Source organism: Rhinolophus sinicus, linkage group LG13, assembly GCF_036562045.2.
Source record: "Rhinolophus sinicus isolate RSC01 linkage group LG13, ASM3656204v1, whole genome shotgun sequence".
Taxonomy (NCBI): domain Eukaryota; kingdom Metazoa; phylum Chordata; class Mammalia; order Chiroptera; family Rhinolophidae; genus Rhinolophus; species Rhinolophus sinicus.
The window spans coordinates 25667644-25683313 of NC_133762.1; the positions used below are offsets into that span (position 1 = coordinate 25667644).

The following is a 15670-nucleotide window of genomic DNA, read 5'->3' on the forward strand; positions in this document are numbered from 1 at the left end:
AGAGAGGAACACTGCATCGGAGGAAAAGGCAGGGAGTTGGAGGGACACAGAGCAGTGTGGACACATCTCTAAAACACAGTTTTCCAGGCAGGTCTGCTGCCCTTGTCCACCTGTGACCTATTTCATATGGCTGTCCAGCATGGCTCTGTGTGAGCTACAAAAAGGTTGGAAACAAGATAACTGTCCATCAAAAGAGGGCTGGTTAAATCATGATGGTACATCCATGCAATGGAATATTGTGTGGTCGTTAAAAAGAATGAGGCAGTTCCACACTATTAATATGAGCCAGCTGCAAAATATATTATTGAATGAAAAAAGCAAAGTACAGACCAGCGTGGAAAGAGCTACGATGTGTGATGTGTATAAATATCGTGTGTGTGTGTGTGTGTGTGTGTGTGCGCGCACGTGCTCACACAGATCATCTGAAACAAGAAAAACTGCTGGGAACTGTGGTGATCTCTGGGGAAGGGAACTGTGTGTGCGAGGACAGAAGCGGGAAGCAGACCAACTTTTCACTATAAAGCCTTTCATACCCTTTGAATTTTGAACACTGAGTATATGGTATACATGCAAATTAAATAAAAAATTAGGAAGAAAAATGCACATAGGCCACAGGGGAGTTGAACTGAAATCATCCACAAGAATGCTGGGGCCCAAAGTAGGGTGAAGAGGGCATCCAATTGGGGAAGGAGGGAGCAGGCGTATGCAGAGACTGGACATTGGTTACGTCTAGGGGATAGGTCAGGTAAGTATGTTAAGAATACCAGAAGCCGATTTTCTCACTGTCAGAACATATAGAAAGAGATATAACCAGAATATCTCCAAATATAGAAAGAGACATAATTAGAACAAACTCTACAGTGCTGGACTGGAATTGGAGTTATCAGTGTAAACTCATAGTTTTCAGATAGATAGGTAGATAGATAGATAGATAGATAGATAGATAGATAGATAGATAGATAGATACAGATAATAGATTGATAGATAGATAATAGATACATAGATTAGATAGATGATAGAGATAGATAGATAATAGATAGAGATAGATAGATATAGATAATAGAGAGATAAATGACTGACACATACATAGATAGAAGATAGATAGATGATAGACAGTCATTCGATACAGAAATAATGCCGATATAAATGCGTATCTGTGTACACACATATAGTCCTTACCTCTGTCCACTGAGAGGGCCCGGGAGTAGTGACGGCCCAGAAGCAATGAGCACACTTTGTGCTGAGACCTTGGTTTCTAATCACCATTCTGCACTAAAAGGGGTCAGCACTCCTTAGAGAAATGGCTGATTTCAGGGTTGAAGCAGGGAAAGCACTAGATGTGCCTGAAGCACCTCATGCCAGAATGATGGTGACATGTCAAAAGGGCACAGAAGCCAGCCAGAAGGAGCTCCCAGTGGCCATATATGGGAAAAATTGAACATACAAATAATTAATAACAATAATGTACTAAAACCTATTGAATAAAATTTAAAAAAACCATGAGTCTATACTGATAAAAATAAATGAACCATTGAAAGTTTGATGAGGAACAGGATATTTATACAGTTTCAAAGTACCTCCCCTCAAATACTTATCATTACAAAGGGGAAAAAAGTAACTTTCAGATGTAAAGCCTGGCAGATAGCTCTTCAATCAAGGGATCAAAGTAACACCATAATTCTCATCACAAGAAAAAAGATTGTAAATATGTGAGGTCAGGGATGTTGACTAAACTTATTATAGTAATCATTTAATGGCATATGCTCGTATGCATATATCAAATCATTATGTTGTACACGTTCAACTTATATGATGTTACATGTCAATTATATCTCAATAAAACTAAGAGGAAAAATGAACTTCGTCAACAGTTGGACAAAGAGAAGAACACAGCATCACTTCTGTGACTTATTTTCCAATGATGAACAACCTGAATCTGACCACGAGAAAACAACAGAAAAACCCAAAATGAGGGACAGGTTACAAAACAGCTGGCCTGTCATCCTCAAATGTCAAGGTCATGACCAAGGAGAGACTAAGAAGCTGTTCTAGGTTACAGGGGAGTAAAGAGACGTGGCAACTAAATGTAACATGTGATTCTGAACTGGATCCTTTTACTGGACATTATTAGGACAACTGTGAAACTCGAATGGGTCTGAGTAGATGGTAGTAATGTACCGTGTTAATTTGCCGGTTATATTATGGTTACATAGAAAATGTCCTTGTTTGTAGGAACTATACATCAAAGTATTAGAGGGTGATAAAGCAACAGGTCAGCAATTTATTCTCCATTCAGGAAAAAAAAACCAACATGGTCTCTGTACTGCTTCTGTAACTCTTCTACAAATTTGAAATCTACTTCAAAATAAAAAGTGCTACAGTCGGAATGTTTGTATTGACCAAAATCCATGTATTGAAATAACCCAAGGTGATGGTATTGGGAGGTGGGGCCTTTGGGAGGTGATTAGGTCGTGAGGCTGGACCCTCATGAATGGCATTAGTGCCCTTGTAAGAAGAGGCCCCAGAGAGCTCCCCCGCCCCTTCTGACATATGAGGACACAGTGTCTACCAATCAGGAAGCAGGTCCTCACAAGACACCAAATCTGCTGGCAAGTTGATCTTGAGCTTCTCAGAATCCAGAAGGGTGAGAGAGAAATTTCTGTTGTTTATGTAAGCCGCCCAGCCTATGGTATTCTGTTAGAGCAGACCAAACTGACTAAGACAGAGAGTTCTTTTAAAACAGAAAAAAAAGTAAGAAATAGAATAAGATCTAGGGTTGGATACCATGAACGGGAATTAAAACACATACTCATAGCATTTCCTATGAGTCAGCAAAGGCGCTCCTGGGTATATGCCCAACTGAAATATGCACATATGTTCAACAAAAGACATGTATTCTAGAATGTTCATCACAGCCCAATTCTAAAGAGCTAAAGACTGGAAACAACCGAAATGTCCCTTAGCAATAAAGTGGGGAGATACATGGTGTATATCCAAGCAATGGAAATCTATTCAGGAACAAAAAGGAACAAACCCTAATATGTACACTCAACAACTTGGATGAATGTTAGTTACAATATTGAATAAAAGAAGTCAGACACAAAAGATTGCATATCGTGTGATTCCTTTTAAATAAAGCGCAGAAATGATACAATTGTTTGCTGTTAGAAATCGGGATAATGATGACCCTTGGGGTGGGGGTGTCTAAAAGGGGCATGAGGGGCTCCTGAGGTGCTGGGATGGTCTGTTTCTTGATCTGGATGCTGGCTACACGCGTGGGTCCCCGCAGGGAAAATTCTCTGAGCTATGCCCCTGGGTTGTGTGCACTTTCCTGTGTGTGTATATTTCGCTAAGAAGAAAGGACATAAAGTGAGGCGCTGATGCACATATAAGGACAGATACCAACCACATTGGGGTGGGGGTGTGAGAACTGGGTGGGATGGATGTGGGGAGCCAGCTGAAGGGGGGAAACAGAACAAAAGGCAATTGCATCCTAAGAACTGGGGAGCAGGATTCACTACACGCTCTGTACCTGAGTTTCAAGACCACAGGAATGAAAGGATCCCCATTATCCATCCGCATGTCCCCACCAACACCCACGAGAGTCAGCGAGGCAACCTGGACGACCAGCTCCATTTGGCCGGAGAGGACAGAGGCCTGGCTCGCGTCTGGCCGCCCAGGAAGCTAACTGTGCCCCAGTTCTCTCTCCTCTACCGCCTGCTAACCCCCACCCACCCGTTTCTCTGAGGAGCCTTCCTCCTCCCTAGCCACCTCCGTCCCCTTCAGGGCTCCAGGGCTGGAGCCTGTGATGCAGGGATCTGGTAACAGCTATAAAAATAAAAGCGCGCCTGCCCAGCTCCCTGGCTTCCAGACTCACCTCGCAGAGATCCCAGCTGGGCTGGCCCCAGGCTGCCTGGCAAAAGGCTCAGTGGAGCAGGTGGTGGTGGTGGCAGCAGGGGGCAGAGGGGTTATTTGGGGTGGTGGGGTATCTGGTCCCAGCGCAACTGCCATCATGCTCTGTGAGCTGCAGCAGGGACTGACCCTCTCTGTCTCCAAACTGAGGGCCTCCTTGGTGCATCACATATGGAGGGTGGGGAGCCCAGTTTGAGCTCCCTGGAGTTAGCAAAAGACAGTCTAGCCACTGCAAGTCCTGACTCACGCCTGCCCTGATGCACACCGAGATTTCAGAGTGTCAGGGGAGATATCTGAGGACAGGCAGAACATCTTCATGGCAAAATGTCTTCATGCATCACTTCTGCAATTAAAATGAATTAAAAGAAATCCTTCCACCACATCTGATGCAAATTATTCTTCCTAAGTGAAGAGCAAGCCCTTCGTTCTGCATTTATGTGCAATAGTGTCAGTAGAACATTCTCCGACAAAGAAGCACTGGGGCACCACTAAGAAATGCAGGTCACAACGGCTCATACAGGTTGATTCCGTTTTGGCAAATGTATCAGAAATAGATTCAGCTGCCAGTAACACGAAGGTAAAATGACAGAGACCTCAATGAGCAGAGATTTATTTTTCTATCGTGTAAACAAGTCCAGAGCAAGGCAGGCAAGGACCTGTGTGGCTGTTCCACCACCACCAAGAATCCAAGAACCTTTTATCTTCTGGTTTCACCACCCTCACCATGTGGCTTCCATGCTTCAATGTTTGCCTCATGGTTCAAGATGGTCCCTGAAGCTCCAGCCATCACATCCGAGTTCCAGGCAGGAAGTAGAAAAAAAGTAATGGGGGTGGGGGGAAGGGTTGCAGAGGAGGGAGGCAAAAGGGAATGTCTCTCATAACTGAGTCAGCCCCGTTTAAAGCGCTTTCCTGGAAACCTCACCTACAACTTCTATTTATATCTCATTCGTCATCCCTAGCTGCAAGAGAAGCTGGGAGATGTATCCTTACTAGGGTACTTGCCCCAATAATAGAGGGGCTTTCATTGCTAAGGAAGAAGAAGGTAGGTGTAAATACCAAATAGACAACATTCGCTATAATGAATTAAAAACACACATGGAATGAAAATTCTGGAAGGCAATAACAGCTGCCACCTACAGAGCACTCTCTCTACAATCACTTTGTGTGCATTAACCTGTCAAATCTTTACAAAACTCTGTGAGGAATTTTATTATCTTCTTGTTACAGATGGGGAAACTGAGGCACAGCGAGATGCAGTCACTTGTCCCAAATCACAGCCAGGCGATGGTGGCTTCAGAACTAGAATGCAGGCAGCCAAATTCTAGCATCTGGGCTCCTGACCCACCAAAATGGTAAGGACGTTGTCGGTAACGATGGCGATGACTAACACAGTGTGCTGGCCCTGCTCTCAACGCGTTACATGGATCAACTCACTTCATCTTCACAGCAACCTTATGAGGCAGGTACTATTATTCCATTTTATAAATGAGGAACTGAGGCACAGAGAGGTGAAGTGCCTTGCCCAAGGCCACACAGCAAGTGTTACCAGGGTTTAGCTCTGGGTAGTGGAATTGTGGGTGCTTTTGCCGTCGTCCTTTTATTGATACTCTGCATTCTCCAACCCTCCCACCATAATCATGCATTACATGGGAAAGCAAATAAAAAAGAAAAAGAAAACAGCCTCCTACCGACCCCCCAACTCCCTACCATTCCCCCCCCCCCCAGGTCTCAGGGAAGCCTGGCCCTGCCTCCCACTCCAGCCTTGCCTCTCCCCTCCTCGGCGCCCTCTCCCCTGCAGTGGAGGCTTCCCAAAGAACTCTCCCTCTCTTGGCTCCCAGCCTTTGCTCCTCTGGTACCCGCCTCCTGCCATGCCCTTCCCCTCATTCCTGCCTGTGAACAGCTCCCCGTGGCTCCAGGCCCTGGGTCAGAGGCTCCTCACCCACAAGGGCCTCCTGGGCCCAGGCAGCGGACCTCCCCGCGCCCTTCACCCACTGCACTTTGCCTCCTCCAGAGGCCAAGTGGCCTGTTTTGTCCCATCAACAAACTTGTCAAGGGCTTTCCAGATGCCAGGCCTTGGCAGGGACACCTAGTCATTCATCCTCAAAGCCTCACCCTGGCCTCCACTGCCCCCGCATGAAGGACACGACACTGCCATCCCTCTGTCCTCGCCCCTCTCTACCCCGGGCTGCCTCTACTCTATCCAGACTGGCCCTGCGCTCTTTCCCTAACATGCTGAGCTCTGGCCTGTCTCAGGGCCTTTGCACCTGCTGCTCCTGCAGCCTGAAATGCTCTCTCAATGCCTTTCCCAGTCACCCTCTACCACTTCCCCCAAGGCCCTTGTCACCACCGGAAATTAGCTTGCTCGTTTACTAATTGTTTATTGTCATCTTTCCACCAGTGTCAGCTCCAGGGGCACAGGGACTGTCTCCCTTGATCCTGGCTGAGTATGTGGATGGAACCTGGCTGCTCTGTGTCCACAGGTTAGGAAGCCCAGGCCCAGATTGGCCAAGCATCTCGCCCGAGGTCAACCAGCAAGGAAGGAACAAAGCTTGGAGCTCCCCACTCCATCTTACCCCTCAAAGGGTATTCAAATTGTGGTTTGCCCACCTGGCTCCCCACAGGGCAGTGACTGGCAGACAGGAAAGTGGCTCAGCCTGGGGCTCAAACGGACCTCGACTGGAACTCCACCTTTTCTGCTTTGTGGGCAAGAGACATCCCTTCTCGACGCCTCAGGTCCCTGCTCTTTGAAAGGGGACTCCTACTTTTTGTCCTCGGAGGACACCCAGGAGGGGCTCAAACTGCAACAGGCTGGAGCCCCAGAAGCCCCCCAACTCCCCAGCTCACCCTGGCCTCCCTCACTCCCCTGCACATGGCCACAGCCAATGCGAGGCTGAAAACCCCCAGCGAGGGGCAGCCAGCCAGCTGGGGCAGCTGGGACTCCACCACCGGTCATCCAGGAGGTCAGCCAGGACAAGACAGGACTAAAGTGGGAGGGCAGAAAAACCGAGCAAATGAGAGGACCATGGGGGTCGAGGGGAGGCGGGAGGCAAGGCGTCTTGGGTTCAAACGTCATGCCTGAATTCAAATTTTAACTTCAGTCGCTCACCAGCTGCTGGTCCAGTGACTTTGGCTGTCTGTGCCTCAGCTTCCACACCCCAGGAAGGGGAATGATAAACAATTCCCACGTCACTAGGTTATTGTGAGGCTAATGGACAGAAAGCATGCACAAGGCTGGTGAGGAGTGAGCGCTCCGTAAAGCAAGCTCGTCCCCCCACACCTCACCTCGCTCAGGCATCTGCTCAAACGCCCAGCTCCTAGGAGAGGCCTTCCTGGACCTCCCCTCCCCTCCCTGTTCCCCTTTCCTTCCTTCAGAGCCCTTGTCCCCACCCCCACCCCCACCTGCCATTATCTTGTTCCAGTTACTGGATACTGTCTGTCTCTCCCTATAAGCTGTCACCTCCACCTGGGTCACCACATGTTCCCAGCATGCAGCGTAGGTCCTGTACACAGCAGGTGCTAAATAAATGCTTGTTGAATACATTTTAAAAGGAACTGGACAAATAAATGTCTCAGAGATGAGGACAAAACAGTCCCCAGGAGGTCTGGACAGGACTTCAGGGGAGGAGGAAACATTCTTTAAGTGTTTACATGGAGTCAAAACTCCATCTGAAGTCCCCCTGCCCTTTCCTACTTCCACCGTTCTTAGCTATACGACCTTGGACAGGTCACTTTCCCCTCTGAGCCTGTTCGCTCGCAGGAAAATGCCAATAACAAAGCTGAGGCCTCCAAGAGGCTGATGAGCTGATTAAACTGGCCAACATGCCCTGAGCACAGGGCTCGGCACCCAGCAGTGTCTCCAGAACTTTCCTTTCTGACACTCACTTTTCTCCTTGGTAAGATCACCAGGCCATGGGATATTGCATAAGATTATGAGGTATGAATGTGTTTTGTCAACTCTCCTGTCCTGCACAAACACTCGTTGGGATTCCCACTGGCCTCAGTGGGTCTGTGGTTGACATGAGAAGCCCTCTCAGGCAAAGGGAAGGATGCAGCCAACCCCTCCGCACTGAGGCCGTGGAGTGGTGCTTTGCACACTGCACGCACTGAACTCGCATCCACTATTGTTCCCGTTCCTTGAGGCATGTCCCTGGCCTCCTGGGCTCCCCGAGTGCTTCACCCCATCCTACTCTCGTTTCCCAGCCTTTGAATGGACTGGTCCCATCACCCTGCAAGGCTTTAGCCCTCCTAGCTTAGTGATCCATAGGGTGGGTGTCCCCCAATCTAAGGCATTTCTCCACGTCCTTTGGGCAAAGCTGTGTCCCCAATGCTCCCATCACAGGCCACCCAGGCCATCAGCGCCTTCGACCTGTTAACTGTTTCCCAGCACTCTTCAGGGGCAGTCAGAGGGACTCAGGTTCAAATCCCCTTTCTGTTGATTCCAAACTATGAGACCATGTGCAGGTCACTTATCTATGACGTTTGAGGTACCTGGACTTGGAGCCGGACAGGCTCAGGATTTGAGGCAGGGGCTGAGATTACAAGCCAGGCTCTCCGCCCCAAGCTTTCCTGAGACCTGGAATCTTACAACCGGCTCCTCCCGTTCTACCTTGAGCACTAACCCTACTTCTGTGGGCCTCAGTTTACTTTCATAAAATGGATATAATACCTTCCGTGGAGTGCTTATGTAGATGAAAAGCAGGACATGTGTGTAAGGAGCTGTGCTCCATGCTGGTTGAGAGAGCTCTCAGCAAAGGGCAGCTGGGCGCCACTGTTTGGCCAGGCTGCTCCTCTCTCACCTCCTTTGTATCCTCTGAAAAATGGGTGAGCAGCAACCACCAGCCAACTCTTGGTGACAAAGGGAAGAACAGGGATTGGAGAGATTCATTCCTCAATTGTGACCCTCCCCCACCCCAAAGACTGAGCTACCTCCTTCCCCAGGTCCATACCCGCAGCCTTGGCCGTTCAGCAGGTAAATCCTAGAGGCAATTGAGCAGAAGTGTCGCTGGTACTCGACTGATTGGAGGCTCCTGGGTCCCAGGCGGTCACCCGGCCACCCAGCACAGAAGGAGACGGGTACAGGGCCACCCGGGAGGCCCAGAGCCAGAGGGAGGTTCTCTCTGCCCAGCGCTCCGCACAGCCCTCGTGCCACCACAAGAGAGGCCAGCATTAGGGACATGGATTTGCCTTGATCCACAGCTCCACCACGGTGGGGGCTGAGTGTCTCTGTCCCCCACACCGCAGGCTCCCACAGGGAAAGTACAACCAGGCTCCCACAGGGAAAGGAAGAGAAAGAGCATTTCCCACTCTCAAACCACAAGATCAACAGCTGCTCCCAAGATCCCAGGCTGCCCCAAGGCCCTTGGCAAACTAATCGATGAGGCCCCCACTCTTAGGGCAAGGGGACCCCAAACCAGTTTCTTGTCCATGGGAATCTGACAGCCAAAAAACTGCTCTAAAAACAGGCCTTATAACAGTACCCACCTCTCCAAAGGTGGTTGTGACGTTGAAATGAGATGGGGCAGGTCCAGGGTTTACCGGCCGCCTGGCCCCTGGCAAGCACTCGACACACTCTTACTGCACTACAGACCGGGGTGCCAAGTGCCAGGAGCCTCCCAGCGAAAAATAACAAGAGCAAAGGCTTATATAACACCTCCTGCGTGCCAGGCACCGCGGGACGCTGTGCGTGTATCCACTAACCCCTCTGTCTACATCCTCAACTCTCAGGAATGCCGTCCAGGGCTGGAATGGGGGTGTGGGTGCAAGGCGGAGGGGCGGGAGGTTAGGGGGCAGGGACGCAGAAGCCTTGCCAGGGGCCATTTCTGTCCAAGGGAATCAGGAACAGGGGCCCCAAGTTCAAACCTAGGTTCAGCCACCTTGAACAAGCAGGTAAGGCTGGGCCTCCGTGTCCACATCTGGGCAAAGAGGGCAAGTGGTAAATCTCCTATCGCCAGGAAAGGGAGTGGAAGTGCAAGAACACTTCCCCCCACCTCCCTCCATCTGGACGGTTTCTCCCCTCCTGCCAGCCGGCCAGAGACACCCAAACAGGCCAGGGACACACAAACACAAGCTCGCCCACACACCCAGCCTCCTCTCTTAAAATATATATACACACAAAATATTTTTTAAACAGCCCACCCCACCACTACACTTACCAAAAGAATCTGCCCCAACTTAGGCTCAGCGGGACCAAAACCTGTACTCACTTCTCCAGAGCAGTCACAGGCCCTAAATACTGTGCAGGGGTCACAGACCTCCAGGCCCCTCCAAACCCAAGCCTGCCACTCAAGATCTGCCAGAGGCCCTGGGCCCCCTCCCCAAGCGGGGTTCCCAGTCACTCCTCCCTAGCACCCAGGGACCCTGAGTCACCCTGAAAGCCTGACCCAGCACTTTTCTGCCCCTCCCCCCAAGGCCCGTATCCCCTTCTCCAAGCACAGGCTCTGGGGGGGAGTGTAGCAGAAGAGGAGGAAAAACAGCTGCAACACCCCCTCCCAACCACCAAAAAAGCCAAAAATATTAGCAGCCCCCCCACGCACAACAAACCCCCACACCAGAAAAGCAAAAATAAAATCATAGAAATCCAAAATAAAGAAAAAAATCAAAAGCCAACTACTGCCCCCAAAAGGCTTGTTAACCATTCTCAAAAAAAAAAAAAGTTTATTAAAAGTGTTCTTAATGCTTGAAACGGAAAAGATTCCCAAATATACAGACGCGTCTTTTCTCATAGAAATAGATTATTTTTTATAATACAAAAAAAGACCAAAAACAACAACATCAACAGCAACGAGCCGGGAGAAACATCTTTAAGCTATTACTCAGGGCACGGCTGACAGTTACACGTGGGTTGCGTCAGTCCCGTGTACACACGCGTTCAGCCATGTTTAAGCCGATTGCATCAACTTCGAAACCGGCCCGCCCGCCGGCGCCTGGAGAAGGGGCAGCGGGACAGCCAGAGTTTATCATTCATCTGTACACAGACATTTCTTCTTTAAATACCACGGGCGGGCGCCCCATCCGCTTGTGCTGTTGATGTGGACAAAAATATAGATATATATATAATAAAATATTAAAATTACCGACGAGCTCCCCGCGCTGCCAAGTGCCCCAGTGCCAAAGTTTTGCCGGCGCCACCGGGGGCGGGGGCGGGAGCGCGGGCGCTTCCCGGAGTCTCGCGGCCGCGGCGCGCCCGGCAGCGCGGAGGCCGGCCGGCAGGGGGACGCGCGCGGGGGTCGCGCTAGCAGTGGCCGGAGGAGGCGAGCAACGGCTCCGGCAGCTGCTTGAACAAGTTCCGCAGGGTGCTGAGCTCGCGCGACAGCTGCTCCACCTTCTTCTGGAGCCGCTCGTTCTCAGCCGTGAGCTCCAGGACCTTGTGCTGCGTCTCCAGGTTGCGCATCTTGGCCTTGTCGCGGCTCTTGCGCACGGCGATGTTGTTGCGCTCCCGCCGGATCTTGTACTCGTCGCTGTGCTTGTCCACGGTCTTCTTGGCCTTGCTCTTGACCTGTGAGGGCGCCGGCACCGCCCCCCCGTAACAGGCGGCCGGGGGCGCCTTGGCGTCGGCGGGGCTCGGCGTGCCGGGCGGGCTGGACGACGAGGACGTGGACAGGCTCCCGCTGCTGCCGCTCGGCACCGCCTGGTAGCCGAGGTAGGCGCGCAGCGCATACGGGAAGCCGGCCGCCATGCCTGCGCCGCCGCCGCCGCCCGGCGCTCCAGCCTCCTCCTTCCGCTTGCAGTCCGCGGGCTCGAAGCCCGGCTCCGCCTTGAGCTCGGAGGGCTGCGGTGGCGGCGGCGGCGGCGGCGGGTGCAGGGGCGCAAAGCAAGCCGGGTGCAGCGCACCCTTGGCGGCCCCCAGGCGCCCCAGGCTCACGTAGCTATACTCTCCCGCCTTCTTGCAGTTCTTGCCCCCGTAGTCGTCGGAGAAGAGGTCGGAAAGGAAGTCGTGGTGCTGCCCGGAGGAGGCGGGCGCGGAGGCGGGCGCGGGCGGAGCCGCCTCGAAGGTGTCCGTGGCCGTGGCCGGCGCCGGGGCCTGCGGCGCGCCCAGCGGCTCCAGGTACGGGCTGAAGTCGATGGCGCGCTCGTGGTCGCCTATGCTACCCAGCTCGCCGGCGGGGGGGCGCGGCCCAGGTCTGGCCGCGGGGGGCGCCGCGGGGGCCGCCTTGCCGCCGTACGCAGCAGCCAAGCAGTCCGCCTCGTAGTAGAAGTTGGCCACTTCCATGGATTTAAAGGCGGGCGGCGGCGGCAGGGGGAGACATGCTGGGTCCCAGGCCACCAGGCGTTGCATGAACGCGGGTGCCCAGGGAGGGGGCTTGGCGCTGCCCGCTCCGGCCGGCCCGCAGGTGGCGCGGCCTCCTGGCTGCAAACTGTCGCCGCTGTGTCGCTGCTGCTGCTGCTGTCGCTGCTGCTGCTGCTGCTTCTGTTGCTGCTGGTGGTGCCGGGGTGGCCGCTACTAGTGCGGAGGCTGGCGGCTGGACCCTCGGGTGGGTCCCTTTCCCGGTCCCGTGCGCGGCTCTGACTCGCTAAAGTTTCTCCTGAGCCCGGTTATTTATAAGGCGGCCCATGGCAACGGCTGCGTCACGGCCTGGCGGCCTCCCCGGCCCCTCCCGCCGCCGCCGGGACACAGCCACACCGGGGCCGCCAGAGACCCCCGGGAGGTCGGCAGTCTAACAGGAGATCAGGGGCGCGCCCTCGGGGGTCCTGGGGCTCTGGGGGGGCAGCTTCACGCCCCCTGCCCACTCCCACCAGACGGCCCCGGGATTGGGAGCGAGAAGGGGAGGTGCGACCCCGCCCCCAGACCGCCCCCTCTGGGCTGTCGGCTGTACTGAAAGGGGGGTGGAACCCGGGACGGGGCAACGCGATCGCCTTCCCCCACCCGAAACACGGCGGCGGCCCGCCCCCTGCTGGAGGAGGCGGTGGCTTCAGGATCCGCGGCGTCCAGCCCCGACGCCCCAAAGAGAGGGTGCTCCCCAGGCGGGATCCTGGAGACCTCAAGCCCCAGTTCTGGCTTCTGGGGAGGTAACCCATCTCCCGGATGTGGCCCCGCCCCTAAACTTGCCCCTATCCCCCGCTCTTAGGATAGTACGCGCCTATGGCGACTCTTCTCTTAAAGCCACTTTCAATAGGAGGACTTTGGAGGGGGGACGGGCAGGTCCGGGGCGCGCTCCACGGGAGCCTCTGCCCGGGTTGGCCGCGCCCCCAGCCCCACCCACCGCACCTGCCCGCCCCCTTAGACCACACCTGGGTCTTCTCCAGCCCCACCCCACCCTGACCTGGGCTGTCAGGAGGGTGGAAGGGGCAGGGTGCTCGGCTCTGCCACGCTGTGTAACGTGGGCGAGTCACTTCCCTGAGTTCCATGAAGGTATCCTTACTGTTCCTTTTAGTTGTATTACTGTCTCCACCACAGACGACCAAACATAAGTCTTAGTTTTAAGTCTACTCTGGGAGGCACATCAGAAAGAAGGACCTCCCCCAGAGGGCGCAAAGAGGACCAGAGGGGGCCTGGCATACCTAAGGCCACATGGCTTCATGTCCCCCATTAGTCTCAAAAGCAAACCCCTTTTCCAGGCGCACTAAGACCTATCTGCCAACTCAAGGCCACAAAACCTGTTTCTGAGGCTGGGGAAGTGGAGGGGGGTCAAACCAGGCCCCACTGGGGGCCATGTAGGAGAGAGAAGGGACTTCCTCCATTTTTACCAAGTCCCCATTGTGCACTGTGGGTGAACCTGGACCCGGGGTTCACTTTTCCACCCTGCCAGAAGGAGGCTTTTGCTGCCCCTGGTTCAAAGCTGGGCAAATGGGCCATGTCCCATCCTGGATTTGAATGTACACCTGAGGCCCTCCCTGGTGAGTGGGCTCAAGCAGCCCCTTGCCCTCTCCGGCCCCATTCCTAGGCCATTTGGGCAGCTCCTTGGGCCTACCCCTCTGTCACTCAGGCCCAGGCAGGAGCTCCCAGCCTGCGTGGGGCTGACCCCCGGCCCACTGACCCCAGCCCTGGCGGGCAAGCAGGCATTGCTCAACCTTCAACGTTATCTGCTGAGCTGGGGTGACCTCTGCCCTGGAGAGCTGGAGAAATGACATCTCCAAGAGCGCCCTTGAGGGGTGGGGGGCAGGGCGGGGCAGGATGAAACGCTGGCCCGGCCTCCTAGCTTCCCGGGCCTTCCCAGCACCAGGGAGGGATCCAAGGCCCCAGGGCCCCCCAGCCAGGCCTTCCCAGATGCAAAGTGGGACACTCAGGTCTGAGCTTGAGGCCCACCACCTCCGAGATGCCCTCCCTGCTCCATTTGCTAGTGAACTTCCTTCCTGGCCCTTATCTCCAGCTCCATTATCCTAGTTGTCTGCCCCCACCCCAGACTGACTGCACGTGAAGACTGTCCCTTCAGTACTGGAGCTCCTGGGCTGGGCATGCCCAAAATGTACCGGTGAATGAGTGTACTTGCTGTTCCCTTGGGACCAAGAAGACTGTCCCCCCAGCTCTGCCCAAGGCTCAGCCCAAAGGTTAGCACCTCGAAGGAGCCCTTCCTGACCCCCCACCCCATCAAATGCCCCAGGCCCTTAGTTGCTCCTTTCACACCCCTGCTTTATTCCCTTGACTGTTCTCATTACTATAAAAATCATTCCAACCACTCATCTTGCTTCCTGTCCCTGCTGCCTCCTCCCCATGTCAGCCCCACCAGGGCAGGGATTTTTGTTTTGTCCACTGCTGTTCCCCATTGCCTAAAACAGTGCCTGGCACACAGAAGGCGCTCAACAGATGAGGGAGGCTGAGAAGAAGATGAGGTCTTCCAGTAGCTGGGCTGTGTGACCTCAGGCAGGATGGCTCCCGTCTCTGAGCCTCAGCACCTGCCTCCTAAACTGGAGAAGCAGTGAGACTTGGTGGGGTCTGAAGCTAATTGGAGGATTTGCTGTGTATCCTCAAGCCAATCTTCCACTTTCTCTGAACCACATTTTAAGCTCTTTGCATGTTTTAACTCATTTAGTCCTGATTATTTAGAGGAATGGGATCCTGTTATTAATGTCCACTTTACAAATGAGGGAACTGAGGCCCAGCAGAGCTAAGTGTGCCTGCTCAAGTTCCCATTAAAGGGGTGGGAAGGATTAAAGTCTCTCCAGCCTGATCTTCCCCTTTGGGTTTGTAATAAATCATAACAAGTCTGGCGATGTGAACCCCATTTTCTGAATGGAAAAAATAAGGACCAGAGAACAGTGGCCTGGGATCACACCGTGAGTCAAAAAGGAACCCAGACGGCTGGGACTGGCCCTGAAGGATGAGACTCAGTCCCGTCAGGTCTTGGCCCTCTGGCCTCTGGAATGGAGGTGTGCCCACCAAATACTGAGCCTTTCGCTTTCCTCCCTTCCCTGCCCAAGATTCCCCCTTCTGGCCTGAAAGTAAAATCAGTGGCAGTTCCCACCTCGGTGCCACCCTAGGTGTCCTGCAGGGAGGCTGCATGCCTGCTCGGGTGACGGGTGACGTCAGCCCTTGTTTTCACAAGGCTGTTGCTCAACAGGCTCAGCCTGCTGCCTCACCACGCACGCTCAGCCTTTCCCGAGAAGGGGGCTGATGGGAGCTGAACCTCTATGGCCCAGAGGGCCGGAGCACACCCAGTGGCCCTGCAGGCAGCGAGAGCCCAGAAACCGTGATTCACCTGACACCACCCACAGCGATCACTCCCAGCTACGTCCTGTGTAGGTGTTTGTAGGAAGCTGGACTGTGCAGGGTCTCAAACCGACCACCAGCAGCCAAATCCAACCCACAGACGTGTGCAGTTTG

General features: G+C 53.6%; 1 protein-coding gene and 1 long non-coding RNA gene across 2 annotated transcripts in view; both read right to left on the minus strand.

The window, feature by feature from the left end:
- The window catches only part of LOC109444591 (uncharacterized), a 212080-nt gene that overhangs the window by 176599 nt on the left and 19811 nt on the right, over window positions 1-15670 (minus strand). The gene's annotated exons all lie outside the window — the stretch shown is intronic.
- CEBPB (CCAAT enhancer binding protein beta) lies at window positions 10553-12668 on the minus strand. Its single transcript, XM_019726095.2, has one exon. It carries the CDS (start codon window positions 12185-12187, stop codon window positions 11144-11146), a length of 1044 nt encoding a protein of 347 aa, XP_019581654.1. The 5' UTR covers window positions 12188-12668; the 3' UTR covers window positions 10553-11143.